General features: G+C 40.6%; 1 protein-coding gene across 3 annotated transcripts in view; it reads left to right on the top strand.

Annotated features, from left to right (window-relative positions):
• Positions 1 to 13,324: 13,324 nt before the first annotated feature.
• Positions 13,325 to 14,753, top strand: part of LOC129776506 (facilitated trehalose transporter Tret1-2 homolog) — a 59,356-nt gene continuing 57,927 nt past the window's right edge. The window contains exons 1-2 of one of the 3 annotated variants that reach the window (XM_055782199.1): positions 13,325 to 13,690; positions 13,778 to 14,461. In XM_055782199.1, the coding sequence (XP_055638174.1) occupies positions 14,323 to 14,461 (139 nt within the window). In that variant the 5' untranslated portion in view covers positions 13,325 to 13,690; positions 13,778 to 14,322. Of the gene's footprint in view, positions 13,691 to 13,725; positions 14,462 to 14,753 lie in introns of those variants that run through there. The other 2 variants (XM_055782207.1, XM_055782191.1) reach the window with 2 other exon arrangements.

Raw genomic sequence — 14,753 nt, 5'->3', positions numbered from 1 at the left:
CGGTACGTGCCGTTTACGCTACGTGCCTGATAATATAAAACGGCCTTAAAGTTCAGTGTCGGTATTGTGCGTTGCCACTTTTGCTATTGTGCTATTGGTACGAGTGAATCGTGTACGAGTGAAGGTCATTGCTGTCCGCTTTCGACCTGACCTTTTGTGAAGTGGAACGAAGGAACAAAGGAAGCAGCGCTCTTGCAGCGAGCCGGATTGCGGCTGTTGAACTGATTCGGCATAACGGGATCGCCATCGCGTGACTGTCGCAAACGGGATTCATCATCACGTGGCTGCGTAAGCTATTCTTGCGCTATTGTGTTGTCTCCGTAGCGCGTAGCCTCTGTCTCTCCCTGATTAGGGCAGTAGAGCGCATTATTGGAACAACTTATATATTAAGGTACACATATTTATTATTAATATTATTATTCAATTCATTTGTTCATTGTTTGATATTATTATCATAATTTTTTTTTGCTATTTTTTTTTTAAGATTATTGTTAAAATCAATAATAATTTAGAAATAAGACAGACATTTTTTTGAATGGAGAAAAGTGGAGGATCTCCAGAGATGGAGATCTCCGATAATGAATCTCATACAAGATCTGGGAAAAAACATAAACGAGTCCCTCATAAGGAAGATAATTCTTCTGGGGACGAATCCGCTCATCCTACCAAGCCCCCCTCTAAGAAAATTGCAAGCCTCCCTTCTCAACCCACTGTTACTTCCACTCCCCCTCTCCCATCATCGAATTCGCTTCCCCCTTCTGATGCTTCCGATCCAACCCAATCCTCGTCCTCGTCCTCATCCTCATCCTCGTCCTCGTCCTCGTCCTCGTCTTCCCCCTCTGTTGTCTCCGCTCCACGTGTCAGAGTTTATCCAGAAGATGCACCTGGAACTGGCCCTTGGGTTGTTTTCCTCCGGCCAAAACCGAAAGGAAAAAACCTTAACGTGATTCAGATCATGAAAGATCTGGCCAGATACACTTCTGTATCTGAAATTCGCAGGGTTAGACCGAACAAATTGCGAGTTGTCGTGAATGAACGGAAACACGCAAACGAGATTGTTGCTGATCAACATTTCACTCTCGAATATCGAACATTTATACCCTCCCATAACGTAGAAATTGAGGGGGTGATAACTGAAACGGGTTTGACGAGCGAACAAATAAAAGCAGAAGGAAAAGACAAGTTCAAGAAGCTCTCCTCAATGGAAGTGAAAATCTTGGACTGTCGCCAACTCGGGAAACTTTCCCATGATGGGGACCAAACAAAATTTACGCCGTCCGACTCGTTTCGAGTCACCTTTGCTGGTGCCGCCCTCCCTGACTACGTTATGGTGGACAAATTGAGACTACCTGTGCGACTCTTCGTGCCAAAGCCCATGACTTGCAACAAATGCAAGTCAGTTGGTCACACTTCGGATTATTGTGCCAACAAGGAGCGCTGTGTCACTTGCGGAGAGCAACATGAGGGGAAATCCTGCAGTGCGACTGAGCATAAGTGTCCATATTGCGGGGGATCCCCACACGAGCTCTCAGTTTGTGAAAATTACAAGAGTCGCTGGGAGAAACAGAAGCGCTCTTTAAAGGAACGCTCGAAGCGCACATTTGCGGAAATTTTGAAGGGCGCTTCGCCACTGACCCAACAACAAGGACAACCAATCTGAACACACAATACCTTTTCCACGTTGCCAGTTGATGAAATGGAAGCGGACACAGCTAGCGGGAGCACACCGTTTATTTTCAAAGGGAATCCCCGGCGCAAAAATGTGACCACTCCCAAAGTTCAAGAACAAGTCCCCCCGGTGATACCCCCAGTTAGCTTGCCTAAAAAATCGAGTGCAGCGGACAAGCAAAACCAGGTTCCTCCTGGCTTCCGTGGGAATATTTCATCTTCGAACGACCCAGCACTCGAGGGGACATCAAAAACCCCAACTGTCCCTGTTTCGCCGTCAAGCTCAACTTCCCAATCGGGATTTATAAAGTTGTCTGACCTTTTGGATCAAATCTTCAAGTGTTTTAATATTTCCGACTGCATCAGAACCCTTGTCATCTCAATGCTTCCAGTATTAAAGACAATTTTGTAACAATTGATGCAAACATGGCCCCTCCTTGCAATGATTATCTCTCTTGATGTCTAATTCAAATAGAGAGGTCGGAGATATCACTGTTTTACAGTGGAATTGTCGTAGTCTTATCCCTAAATTGGATACATTCAAATTTTTAATTCATAACTACAATTGTGATGTTTTTGCTCTGTCCGAAACTTGGCTTTCTTCGCGAGATGATATCTCTTTCCACGATTTTAATATTATACGCTTGGACCGTGATGATAGATACGGAGGGGTGCTTTTGGGGATCAATAAGTGCCACTCATTTTTTAGAATTGACCTTCCACCTATTGGAGGGATCGAAGCTGTTGCTTGTCATGCAAACATCAGAGGCAAAGACCTCTGTATTGTCAGCTTGTATTTGCCTCTGAGAGCTACAGTTAGCCGCAAGCAACTTATTGACATGTGCTCATTCCTTCCTGAGCCACGATTGATCTTGGGAGACTTCAACTCTCACGGAACTGCCTGGGGGGAACAGTACGACGACAATCGTTCATCGTTGATATATGACCTTTGTAACAGCTTCAATATGACCGTTTTGAACACTGGGGAAACAACACGTGTACCTAAACCTCCTGCTAACCCAAGTGCTCTTGACCTCTCGCTTTGCTCGAATTCACTATCGTTAGATTGCAAGTGGAATGTAATCCAGGACCCCAACGGTAGTGATCACTTGCCAATCAAAATTTCCATCACCATTGGGTCGAATTCTTCTGAATCTATAAACATGGTATATGACCTCACAAGACACATTGACTGGAAAAAGTATGCGGACGCGATTGCTCTAGCCATCAATTCCAGAGATGGTTTACCTCCATTGGAGGAGTATAACTTCCTTTCTCGTTTGATCTATGACAGCGCAGTTCGCGCTCAAACGAAACCCGTTCCAGGTTCCACCATTTCCCGAAGGCCTCCCAATCTATGGTGGGATAGCCAATGTTCCAAGCTTTATATAGAAAAATCGAATGCATTTAAAGCTTTTCGGAAACGTGGAACTCTTGAAAATTTTCAAACGTATTTAGCCCTTGAGAATCAGTTCAAAAATTTGATCAAAGGGAAAAAACGTGCTTATTGGCGAAATTTCGTGGGAGGTTTGTCACGAGAAACGTCAATGAAAAAATTATGGAAAGTGGCTCGAAACATGAGAAATCGCTCTTCAACGAATGAAAGCGAAGAATATTCACATCGATGGATTTTTAATTTTGCACGGAAGGTTTGTCCTGATTCCGCTCCTGTGCAAAAAATTGTTCGAGATATACCACAAGGTAGGTGCGATCTTGATTCCGAGTTTTCGATGGTAGAATTCTCTCTTGCTCTCCTTTCATGTAACAATTCTGCTCCGGGATCGGATAGAATTAAGTTCAACTTGCTGAAAAATCTCCCTGATGTGTGTAACTCACGAAGACTTCCACTCGTCTCCGATGCGGACGTCTTCTTAAGCCAGCCAAGCTAACTCTCACTCAATTATTCTCAGGGTCGACTAAAACGCGCTAGTGGAAACTCACCTGTCCCTTCTCTATGGTGGAGCTAATCAAGCTGAAATCAATTTCTTTGGTGCACACAAGAAAATATCGCAAGCAAAATGTATAGAAACGAATCAAATAACACTTTATTCCAGAATCCAATGACAATTTATTTATTGAAAATATCTAAACGGACTCACTCGCTCTGCTCATATCTGCTTTCGTCGTTGTTGTGATACCGTCACCACGTAGTTATTACCGGCGGCTGTGCCGGCTTTCAGAGATCTGCTGCGCTGCGTTTTCCGGTTCCCAACCGGCAAGATGGACGTCTTCGGCTGCTACGTCTTATAATTCCGACTCTGGTCGGAAGATTAGATGATGGTGGGTGGGTCGTATGTTGGTGGACGACCTTCGGCGACCTGGATAGCGGTATGTGCACTCCGAGAGGAATTATCTCGGCTTTGTTCACTCGCGACACCTTGCATTCACGGTCGGAAAATAACTTAAATGTGTCGACTAACTAACTCTTCGACCGGATGCGACCTCTTCACCTATTAGCTGGCCTCGACGTTAGCTATGAGGAGCACCAGGGCTATATGAAAATAGCCTTACTAGCTACGCTCACTATCTTCGCGCACTGTAAATGTTTTATTGAACAAAACCACTGTTTGCTAAAGCAATTAAATTGCTGTTAACACTAGATTGACTAGGAAATTGGACTTGCCGAAATTAACACCACTTTTTGCTTCGCTAATCCAGGAAAAAGAGCTCGTCGAGTGGGCTAGAGGGCCTTATATAGCATTCCGGATCCCGTCCTTACAAAGGATCGTACGATGCGTGGCGTCATCACGCATCAATTGTGGATTGCGCGCTTTGTGCTCAGTTGGATGCTGTGCTGGTATTGGTATCGGCTCCACTGATGAGTTTAGCAGAGATGTGAGCAGTGAAATCCGCCTGTTATCCCTGCGCTAACTAGGTTCGAATTTTCAAATAACTCTACACTGTGCTACCTCCTGATTGGCTAACCGAAATGAGTTCCGTCTCACTTAACGACACATCATTCTTTTTGCCGTGCTGCATGTTCCCCGGTTTTTTGGAATACGTTGCGTGACGACGAAACTCATAGTAGGTTGCCAGAAATTTGAATTCAATGTTAATTTGATTTGCGAAATTCGTTTCTGTTTCTTTTTTATTTAATTTGTTTTATATAATTCAATTACTTCTTGTGCGGTTATTTATATTTACAAACAATATTTTGTTTTTCATTGATGTCAAAACTATCACCAAGCGAGTGATCTCAGCTTGTAAGCTTTGAAAAAGGTTACATGTGGCAAAACATCGCTTGTTGAACTTATTCAATCGGTTTCTGGAGCATAATATTGTTCCAGATGATTGGAGACAAGTACGAGTTAAAGCTATTCAAAAACCCGGAAAACCCGCGTCCGACTTCAATTCGTACCGCCCAATAGCAATGCTGTCTTGTATACGGAAATTGTTGGAGAAAATAATCTTGTTTCGCCTTGATCGATGGGTTGAAACGAATGGCCTGCTCTCAGATACATAATATGGGTTCCGCAGGGGCAAGGGAACGAATGATTGTCTTGCGTTGCTTTCTTCAGAAATTCAAATGGCTTACGCCGAAAAAAAACAAATGGCTTCAGTTTTCTTGGACATAAAGGGGGCCTTCGATTCTGTTTCAATAGAGGTTTTGTCGGACAAATTACACTCTCGGGGTATGCCGCCTCTATTGAATAATATGTTATATAACTTGCTTTGTGAGAAACATTTGAACTTTTCTCACGGAGATTCGGCAGTAAGTCGGGTCTCTTACATGGGCCTCCCCCAGGGCTCATGTTTAAGCCCCCTTTTGTACAACTTCTATGTAAGCGACATCGACAATTGCCTTACACAAAATTGCAGCCTAAGACAACTTGCAGATGATGGAGTGGTGTCTGTCGTAGGATCAAACGAATCCGACCTGCAAGGACCCTTACAAGATACTTTGAACAATTTTTCAACCTGGGCCATTGGGCTAGGGATCGAATTCTCCACGGAGAAAACAGAGATGGTGGTTTTTTCTAGGAAGCATAGACCAGCAAAACCAAAGCTTCAACTTTTGGGTAAACCGATCACTCATGCTATGTCATTCAAGTATCTTGGGGTCTGGTTCGACTCCAAATGTACTTGGGGGGCCCATATTAGGTATCTGAGTGAAAAATGCCAACAAAGAATAAACTTTCTCCGTACAATTACCGGCACCTGGTGGGGAGCCCACCCAGAAGATCTTACAATGTTGTATCGAACAACTATTCTCTCAGTGATGGAGTATGGCAGTTTCTGTTTTCAATCAGCTGCCAAAACACACCTCATTAAACTCGAGCGAATTCAGTATCTTTGTCTCCGTATCGCGTTGGGATGTATGACCTCAACGCATACCATGAGTCTCGAGGTTTTGGCAGGCCTACTCCCACTAAAAGATCGCTTCAATTTATTATCTCTTCGGTTCCTCATCCGGTGTAAGGTTATGAACCCATTGGTGATCGGAAATTTTGAACAGCTGATCGAGCTAAATTTTCAATCTGGGTTCATGAGTCCATATCATGAATTCATCTCCATCCTTCTTTTTTTATCTTGATCTTCGGTTGATCCTTCTTCGTATATTCCCAACCGTGTTTGTTTCCCTGACTACATCAATTCCTCTGTGTATTTTGATCTGTCCATGAAGCAAGATATCCATGGATATTCAGATTACCAACGATCGAGGATCGCTCCAACGATCTTCGATGAAAAGTATGGGGGTATCAATTGTGATAATATGTACTTTACTGATGGGTCCACTATAAACGAGTCCACAGGATTTGGAGTGTTCAACGAATTTTTTAGCACCTCACACAGTCTTCAGAATCCTTGCTCGGTATATATTGCTGAATTGGCAGCGATATACTGGGCGCTGGACAGCGTCGCCTCACGACCTGTTGAACACTATTACATTGTAACGGATAGTCTTAGCTCTGTCGAAGCTATCCGTTCAGTGAGGCCGGAAAAGCACTCGCCGTACTTCCTTGAGAGAATACGAGAAATTTTGAGTGCTTTATCCAGACGCTGTTATGTCATTACCTTTGTGTGGGTCCCTTCACATTGCTCAATTCCGGGTAATGAGAGGGCTGACTCATTGGCAATAGTAAGTGCAATTGAAGGCGATATTTATCAGCGTTAAATCGCCTTCAATGAATTTTATTCTTTAGTTCGCAAAAATACCATCGCTAACTGGCAACGCAAGTGGAATGAAGATGAATTGGGCCGGTGGTTTCACTCGATTATCCCTAAGGTTAGCCTCAAACCGTGGTTCAAAAGTCTGGACTTGAGTCGGGACTTTATTCGCACCTTCTCCCGACTCATGTCCAATCACTGTTCTTTAGATGCGCTGCTTTTTCGTTTCAAGCTTGCCGACAGCAATCTCTGCGTTTGTGGCCAAGGTTATCACGACATCGAGCACGTTGTTTGGTCGTGCGAGGTGTATCTGGTCGCCAGATCGAATTTAAAAAACTCCCTTCGGGCCCGAGGAAGACAGCCCAATGTGCCGGTGCGAGATGTGTTGGCTCGGTTAGACCTTGATTACATGACCCATGTATATGTTTTCCTTAAAGCTATAGATCTTCGTGTGTGATTGTCCCTACATCCTTATACCCTCCTTTCCTTCCTTTGCGGGTAATTTGGCCCCTTGCTATAAATAGTAGAATAAGTTGAAATGTAAATACACTATAGATATACGAATAGATTTATGAAATGAGTGTTCATCAACATTGTTACAATTTCCTTATATCCCATCCTTCTCCTAAAAATATGTCACCCTCCTAAACTCGAGTACACCGCGAGTAATCGGTTATCCACCTTACTAACCATAGATGTAAGAAAATTGTTTATATATATATATAGTTTTAAAATTATATTTAAGAATTCGGCTCCTTTAAACTTAAGGGGGTATTCTAGTCTAGAAATCTGAAAAAATCGAAATTTTTTTTTACCATATTTCTGTAGTTTAGGCATTCAAGAATATACTCTTGAAAGGACTTATCGAAAATCCTATTATTTACCTAGTTAGAGTCATCTTAGTGATGTGGTATCTAACCTGTTACGGCCATCACAATGAACTTCAAACGCGTTTCTCTCGGAACTAGTTTTTTTCTAACTGGCGTACACGATATCTCAAGTTCTACTGAACCGATTTATGTCAAATTTATATGAAAATAATCTGCATACATCTCTCTATCGCATGAACCAATAAAAAATTATAACTTTTTAATTTTACTATTTTAAAAAAATCGGTAAACGCAAAAAAAAAACGTTTTAAACAGCATTTTTGTTTTCAAACGGCCGCCATTTTGTTAAAACCCATGTTTTTGACTTGTCCGAGGTTCATGCCATAGCGACATCTTTACTGATTCAGAATCTGTTCGATTTTTTTGTTTCAGATAACCAGAAGGACTGGAATCGTGTACGCCATGGCACAACTTTTTTTTGAACACCCTCACTTCACCAGCATGTAACTATTCTAATTATGAATATTTTTTTTCCGTCCTATTTTTGTTTTATTTTTGAAAGAAAGATAAACGAATAATGATATAATGGATAGTAAAAATATTCTTTGTTTTATTTTTACGGAGTTCGAAAAAACGTCCGAAATTCGTGTCTCTACACTAGAATACCCCCTTAAGTAACTGAGCCTGTAAAAATAAACGAATTAAAAAAAAAAAAAATTAATAGAGGTCGATTTTTAGACCTCGTCGACTCCCAAAATCAATTTTATCAGGGTTTTGAATATAAAATTATTTATAACATTAAAGTTCAGTAAATTTACATTTAAAAATGAAGTGCTTGCAATTTGAATCATGCGTAGAAACTTGATTCATATTCCGAACACAAATTTCAATGAAGATTCCTGCATAAAATATCATTTTATGAAAACAACAACGAAAAAATTAACGATGCTTGATTTAACATAATTTGCTTACGCAAACATTTTATCATTGGTTTTGACTGTCACTTTTTTGCAAATGACTAATATTATAAATTATAGGCTGTATCGATACCTGTAAATGATGCCAAAATGAAGTCTATACCTCAAAGAATGTTTGTGTTTTCATTATTCAATTATTTATAACATAAAAGTTTAGTAAACTTACATTTAAAAATGAAGTGTTCGGAATTTGAGAATTTGTTCGTAAAATCCTAGTAAAATCCTTGTATAATGCGTCCAAGTGATTATATAATATTGTCTTGAAACTTTTGTGATAATTTTGACCAAATGTGGAAACGATGAATATTCTTCTCTGCTTTGATTTTGTGTTTAAAGTTTTGTCTGAAAGGCCGATATTCTTGATATTATTTCAATCAAGTTGAAGTCGTCACCCTGCAGCTGAAACACAAATTCAAAAAAGCTGAAAATCTTGCTTAACAAGAGCCTTTTGGTGGTCAGCGAACTCCATCGTGTAGAGTTAATCGAGTGAAGATTTCGTCGTTTTACTCATATAGCTGAGCAAATAATCGAGTGTTCAAAGAATTGCTTCGAAGCATATTGATAGCACCTGTAACATATAGTAAAGACTGATGCGATCTAGGGCTCAGCTTTTTTGTTATTAAATGCTGTCTGTGAATCACGCAGTGAATGACTAGTACCTTAAGCAGTTGTAACTTTGAGTGAGCTGTAAAACCAAGATGACGACAAACCATAGATGATGCACCATCAGTCACCATAGAATAGCCATCAGTTCCATGGAATAAAGATCGGTTCTGCTCTGATATCAGTCTCCATATATGTAGCAAAAATCATTTCTTGCCACATATTTTCATTTTTAATATATCGAACATACCCTAACAACAGAGCTTTATTGCTGGGTGTTGCAGACTCGTCCAGCTGGAGATAAAATCTGTCTATAATGGATTGAATAACATTTTCCCCTTCGCGACGCATCTCAAGTTTCCTGAAATAATTTTAAAAAATGTCATGCACATAGGTAACCAAGAATTTTGTAAATTCTTTTTTAATCACTTTCTTCTAGTTCACTCTATTCAGCTATGTAAACACGTTGTACCTCTTGAATTGAATTAGTAGATGAGTGTATTATCATTCAAGCTCCAACGTATTTCAGAACGCAAATAAACTTGCATCCTAAGGGCAGGCTTGTTATACATTAAAATATCAGAAGCATGCTTCGACATGAATTTGATGATGACTTCTTTCGTGATAAATTACGTACATGTTTAAAAAATGAGTGGGTTACATCTATGATATAACCGCAAGGTTGACGTGGGACTACCTTAGCATAGCAATCATTTGTTTGCATTAATTAAATTTTTGGTTGAATGAAACAATTCCCGAATTCAATTGAATTCAATATATTTGCTTTGTGGGTAAAAAGATTGTATAATTATATATAAGGTCAATTCATGCGTTGTGATAGATTATGTTCTTCGTTACAAGTGAATTTAGTGAGTCCTTTTACATTTCGTATGATGCCGAGGACAAAATATGTGAACGGAAGAATTATCAAATGATTTTTTTATTTTACGTTTCCTTCTGATGTTTGCATCTCTCAAGTGTATGTACTTCTCGAATCGCGAATTTGCTTGATTTGATGAACTTCAGGCACTCAGTTTCGATTTTAACCTTCGATTTTAACCTTTTTTAACGCATATTGTTTAATCAATAGGCGTCATCGCAGCTATTGGTTATCAACATCTTGCCTAATCATCAAATGGTATACGTAGTAATTCAGAGAGCAGAAGATATGAAGGCATATCCTTCAATGCAAGCTTGAATAACCGAGCCAAAGCGTGGTATTCGTACCCGCTTTTGTAATCCGTGTTAGGAAAACACTTTTCGGAGTGCAAAAAAAAACATACGAGTGCAGAAGTACCCCCGGAGGACCGTGTTTAGGAAACATATTCTAGTTTGCACAAAGGCAAGCGAGTACAAAAGTACTCGCAGTTTGCATTTATTTGCAGAGCCGATTTCCCCTGACATCTTGGTTTTGAATTCTGTGTTAGGCAAACACATTTCAGTCGGAACAAAAATGCCCCCGACTTGCATGAATTTGTAATGCTAATTTCCTCAGACACCTTGGTTCTAAAGTCTGTGTTAGGGAAACACATTTCAGTCGGAACAAAAATACCCCCAACTTTCATGTATTTGCAATGCCGATCTCTCCAACGCTGCTTGGTTTTGAAGTCTGTGTTAGGGAACATATTTCGGTGAGAACAAAAGCCGCCATACTTTCACGTATTTGCAATGCCGATTTCCCCGAGGTTGCTTGGTTTTGATGGCTGTGTTAGGGAAACCGTAGATCGGGCCAATCAAAATGAGGCAGTAAGGGCGTTTAGATAACGCTTAACATTTTACAGTTATTCAATTGTTTATCTCATGAAAAATAACATTTAATTAATTGCGATAGAAGCGTAGAAATATTCCCTATCAATTGATGCAAACATTTTTCCGATCCAGTAAGAAATGTTCGAGTTATAAGCATTCGGAATCTTTCATTTTTTCCTGCATGTTCGGTGTTTAGGTTTTCATTTTACCCCCCATATACTCCGGTTAGACGTAGTCCCACGTCAATACACAGAAATTTGAAACGTGTCTGAAGGACTTACGCTCAAATACACTATCTTGCGCGAACCTTTTCACGTTCTTTACTTGTCGAATTTTTCATCTTGTTGAGTTTTTAAAATGTACAGCAATAATACGAGCGTGTAAGGGCGAGGATGATTGTTGCCAGAGAAAACCGTAGGGCAGATCAAACAGCCATATCACCAACAGTGGGCTGTTCAACAGACATATGAAACGATGTGTCAAGGGTATGTCCGGAATAAACAAACCAAAGGCCATAAGCAAACAAGATAGTCGAGTGAGCAGCATTTATTTCCAAATTATATTGTACTTTATTTACGGAGAAGTTTATGAAATTTACTAAAAAAGGAACGAAAAAATGTAAATATTATTATATTTATAATGAATTAAATAATAAATGAAATCGCATTCCAGCTTAAAGCGATACAAACGTGAAGCAACGCGTTTTGCTTTTAAGGTCGTTCGAAAGATTTGTAAACACTCCGTGTTTCCAACAATGATTGATGAACTATTCTAGTCATTGGTTATGCTATTTGACGTGCCCACTGAATACAAATCTGCCTCTTCATTCAATCTGACTTCGATCCATCATCCCTACATGAATCTAATTTTGACGTCCATATGAAGTGAAACGAAAACATGATTTTTGATGCAAAAAAAATAGTTACATCATTAATGGGCGGCTCCGTTCTTCACCCACCGTGAACTCAAGCATCGACACATTCATACGTGATACATGAGAGAGAGAAACGAATTCAGGAAGGTAGGAAGGTATTGAATTAGAGAGACTTTAAACTCTGAGAGTTCATTCGTCTCTACGACGAATTCAGGAGTCACTTCAAAATGCAATGAAGTCCATTTGACGGGGAAGAGTGAAGTGAGATACAGTGGTAGACATTAATGAGTCTTGTTGGCGTGAAGAAGCCAAAAGTCATTTCCAAGCGAATACGGAGGGGACTTACTTCATAGTCCGCTGACTATCCACAGTTGAATATGACTATGTCGAACCCTACGTAACACAACTTATGCAGCATCTTAAATATTTCAAATAAGAACCTTTGTTATTTTATAGGCGTCGATTTTCAGAATTCGTCGGCCCCCATAACCAATTTTCGTTTGTATCGACCCCTGGGAAACCGAAATCGACCCCTTTGAGAAACTCTGATCTAAAGCGTTACATAGCCGTTTTTCGATATCTCATTTTTTCGATTTTTTTTTAGCTTTTAAGCGGCGATTTTTCAAGAAAAATAACTCATTTTTAACAAAAATGGCAGCCATTTTGGCAATTTTCGAATTTTCGAAAACCTCAACGTAACACTTTAGGTATTGTCCTAAAGTTCCAGAATATTCATTGGGATTCGTTCTGTGACACCCCTTGCTTCAGAACCGATACCACCAACTAGGTACCGTTTTTCAAACAGCATCCACGCATCCAACTGTCAACAGCGTTATAATCATTATTCGTGCACTCAAAACATGGATAATACATCTTCAATTATACCTTAAACAATAAACAAAATGCCTGAGCACTTCACTTTATTCCCAACATCCGAAAAAAATCACTTTAGTTCATTTCCAGACAGGGGTCCCCCCTTAACAAAAATAACAACAACAACTCTCCACATAAAAGTTGCATCAGCCGTTTTGTCAGGGATATTGGCAATCTCATGAATCCTGCACAATTGGACACGGATCCACTGATAACCAATCCCACACCTTCGGTTACCTCGTTTCGATTCGCATCCTTTTCCACTCGGATCCGGTACCAAAGTTTAGCTCCGCTTCGGAGTTCCACTTCGAAGCAGCTGGGTTATCTTAGAAACAAGAACGAACGCACAAACAATCAATTGCAATTCCGTCTGCTGATATATGCTAATGAGCCGCGGGAAAGTAAACACATTGTGATGCCAAGAGCCCTGCGATAGAGGAAAGCGTTCGTTTACCTTTATCACCGAACCGGGGGAATGTTCCTATAACGGTCGTGGTCAGAACGTGCCGGAATGGTGCATCTTACTGGTAGGTTTTCGGATTACAATCAGAAGTTATTCCTAAAATTCTCATGAAAAACAAATCGGCTGCGTCTGCATTTTGGCCCTCAATGAGTTCCGAACGGGAACGGGTTAATCTGGGTCTACTCCGATGCAATGTGGGCTTATCTCGTAGCGCGTTATCACGTTTTTATTGGCTTCTCCACCGCGCGCTTAGGCTGTTTAGGCGGGGGCCTGTCGAGCGCCGTCGAGCATATCTGGAAGTGCGTGGCAAGAAGCGCGGTTCAAAAAAAAAAAACTATAAATAAGCTCCATCGTACGATGAGCCGCCGTCGCCATTGGCGCTTCCAACAATATGCTATCAATTTAGAAAGGCCTTGATGTCGCATCGTACGATTCGCGCGGGATGCTGTCAGCGGATCGTTTTCAACCGCCAGAACTTGGGACAGGATCAATCCGGATTGGATGCGTTAGGAAAACAACATTATTTTGCAGAATTCCAAGTTAGGTCCGATCATACGTTACATAATTACCAATCAAAGCATGATTCCGTGTCTACCCATCTTCTCTCGCTTCACATTTCTGTTTTCGACAGCTTTACAAATATTCTTATCAGTGCAGCCGAAAGCGATGTGCGCCAGACGACGACGACGGGAAGTTTCCTTCTTGGTAGGACAGACGGATCACGGCAAAACTGAGAGAAGACTAAAAAACATAACAACATGAAAAAAATACAAAAACACGGGAGCGCCACTATCACGCTTGGAAACCGCGATAATGGGGGCACACTTGTGTATTCCCTAACTTGAATCGCGCTCAAACACTACCCGAAACGGTCAATCGTTTCCAATCAGTCTTGGCCGAAACGCGTGGCGAGAAAGCTCTCAGCAAAATTTAGAACGAGTGGTAATTGTTCAAAAAAAAAAAAAAATTTTGCGCTGTGAAAAAAGTTCCCTAGTCGAAACAGACTTGTGTTTAATTGAGTGAAAACCAAAATACTTTGGAAATTTGAGTGCACTTCAGCCAAAAGGCTTTTTTTACAACCAATAAATCCTGTGGATCGGTCCCAGGATTTGTTCATACTCTAACACAGAAAAGTGAAAAAGCTTGAATCCGGAAAGAGCGGTGAAACGGATCGAAATGGGAACCGCGGGTACACTGGAACACCAAGCGTCCACACGGAAGATGCTGAGCAGTCGAAACAGCAACGATTCCGTCGAGATGCAGAAGCGCTTCCGGCTGTCGGAGAAGTGGATTGCGGTGCTGTTCACGGTTGTTGGTGAGTTGAATTCGTGTATATCTACGTGTTGTCTAACTTTTTGAGTTATGGGTCAATGTGTTGGTACATTAGCTAGTAGTTTAAGTAGCATTTTTTCTACACAAATTCAGCTCGAAAGAATCGCACTGTGTCTTTCGAGACTTTAATATGCTTATTTTTACTGTTGATTTACTATAAAACCATTTCACACTTTGAATCAAGTCACCAATTTTAACAATTTAATAATCAGTTAAATACCGTTTCGGTTAATTGAACAATCCGGTTGAGCATACAGTTTACCAAATTTTGCAGA

Source organism: Toxorhynchites rutilus, chromosome 1 (genome assembly GCF_029784135.1).
Source record: "Toxorhynchites rutilus septentrionalis strain SRP chromosome 1, ASM2978413v1, whole genome shotgun sequence".
Taxonomy (NCBI): domain Eukaryota; kingdom Metazoa; phylum Arthropoda; class Insecta; order Diptera; family Culicidae; genus Toxorhynchites; species Toxorhynchites rutilus.
The sequence above is the reverse complement of the archived record's forward strand: the minus strand, read 5'-3'. Positions and strand labels throughout refer to the sequence as shown.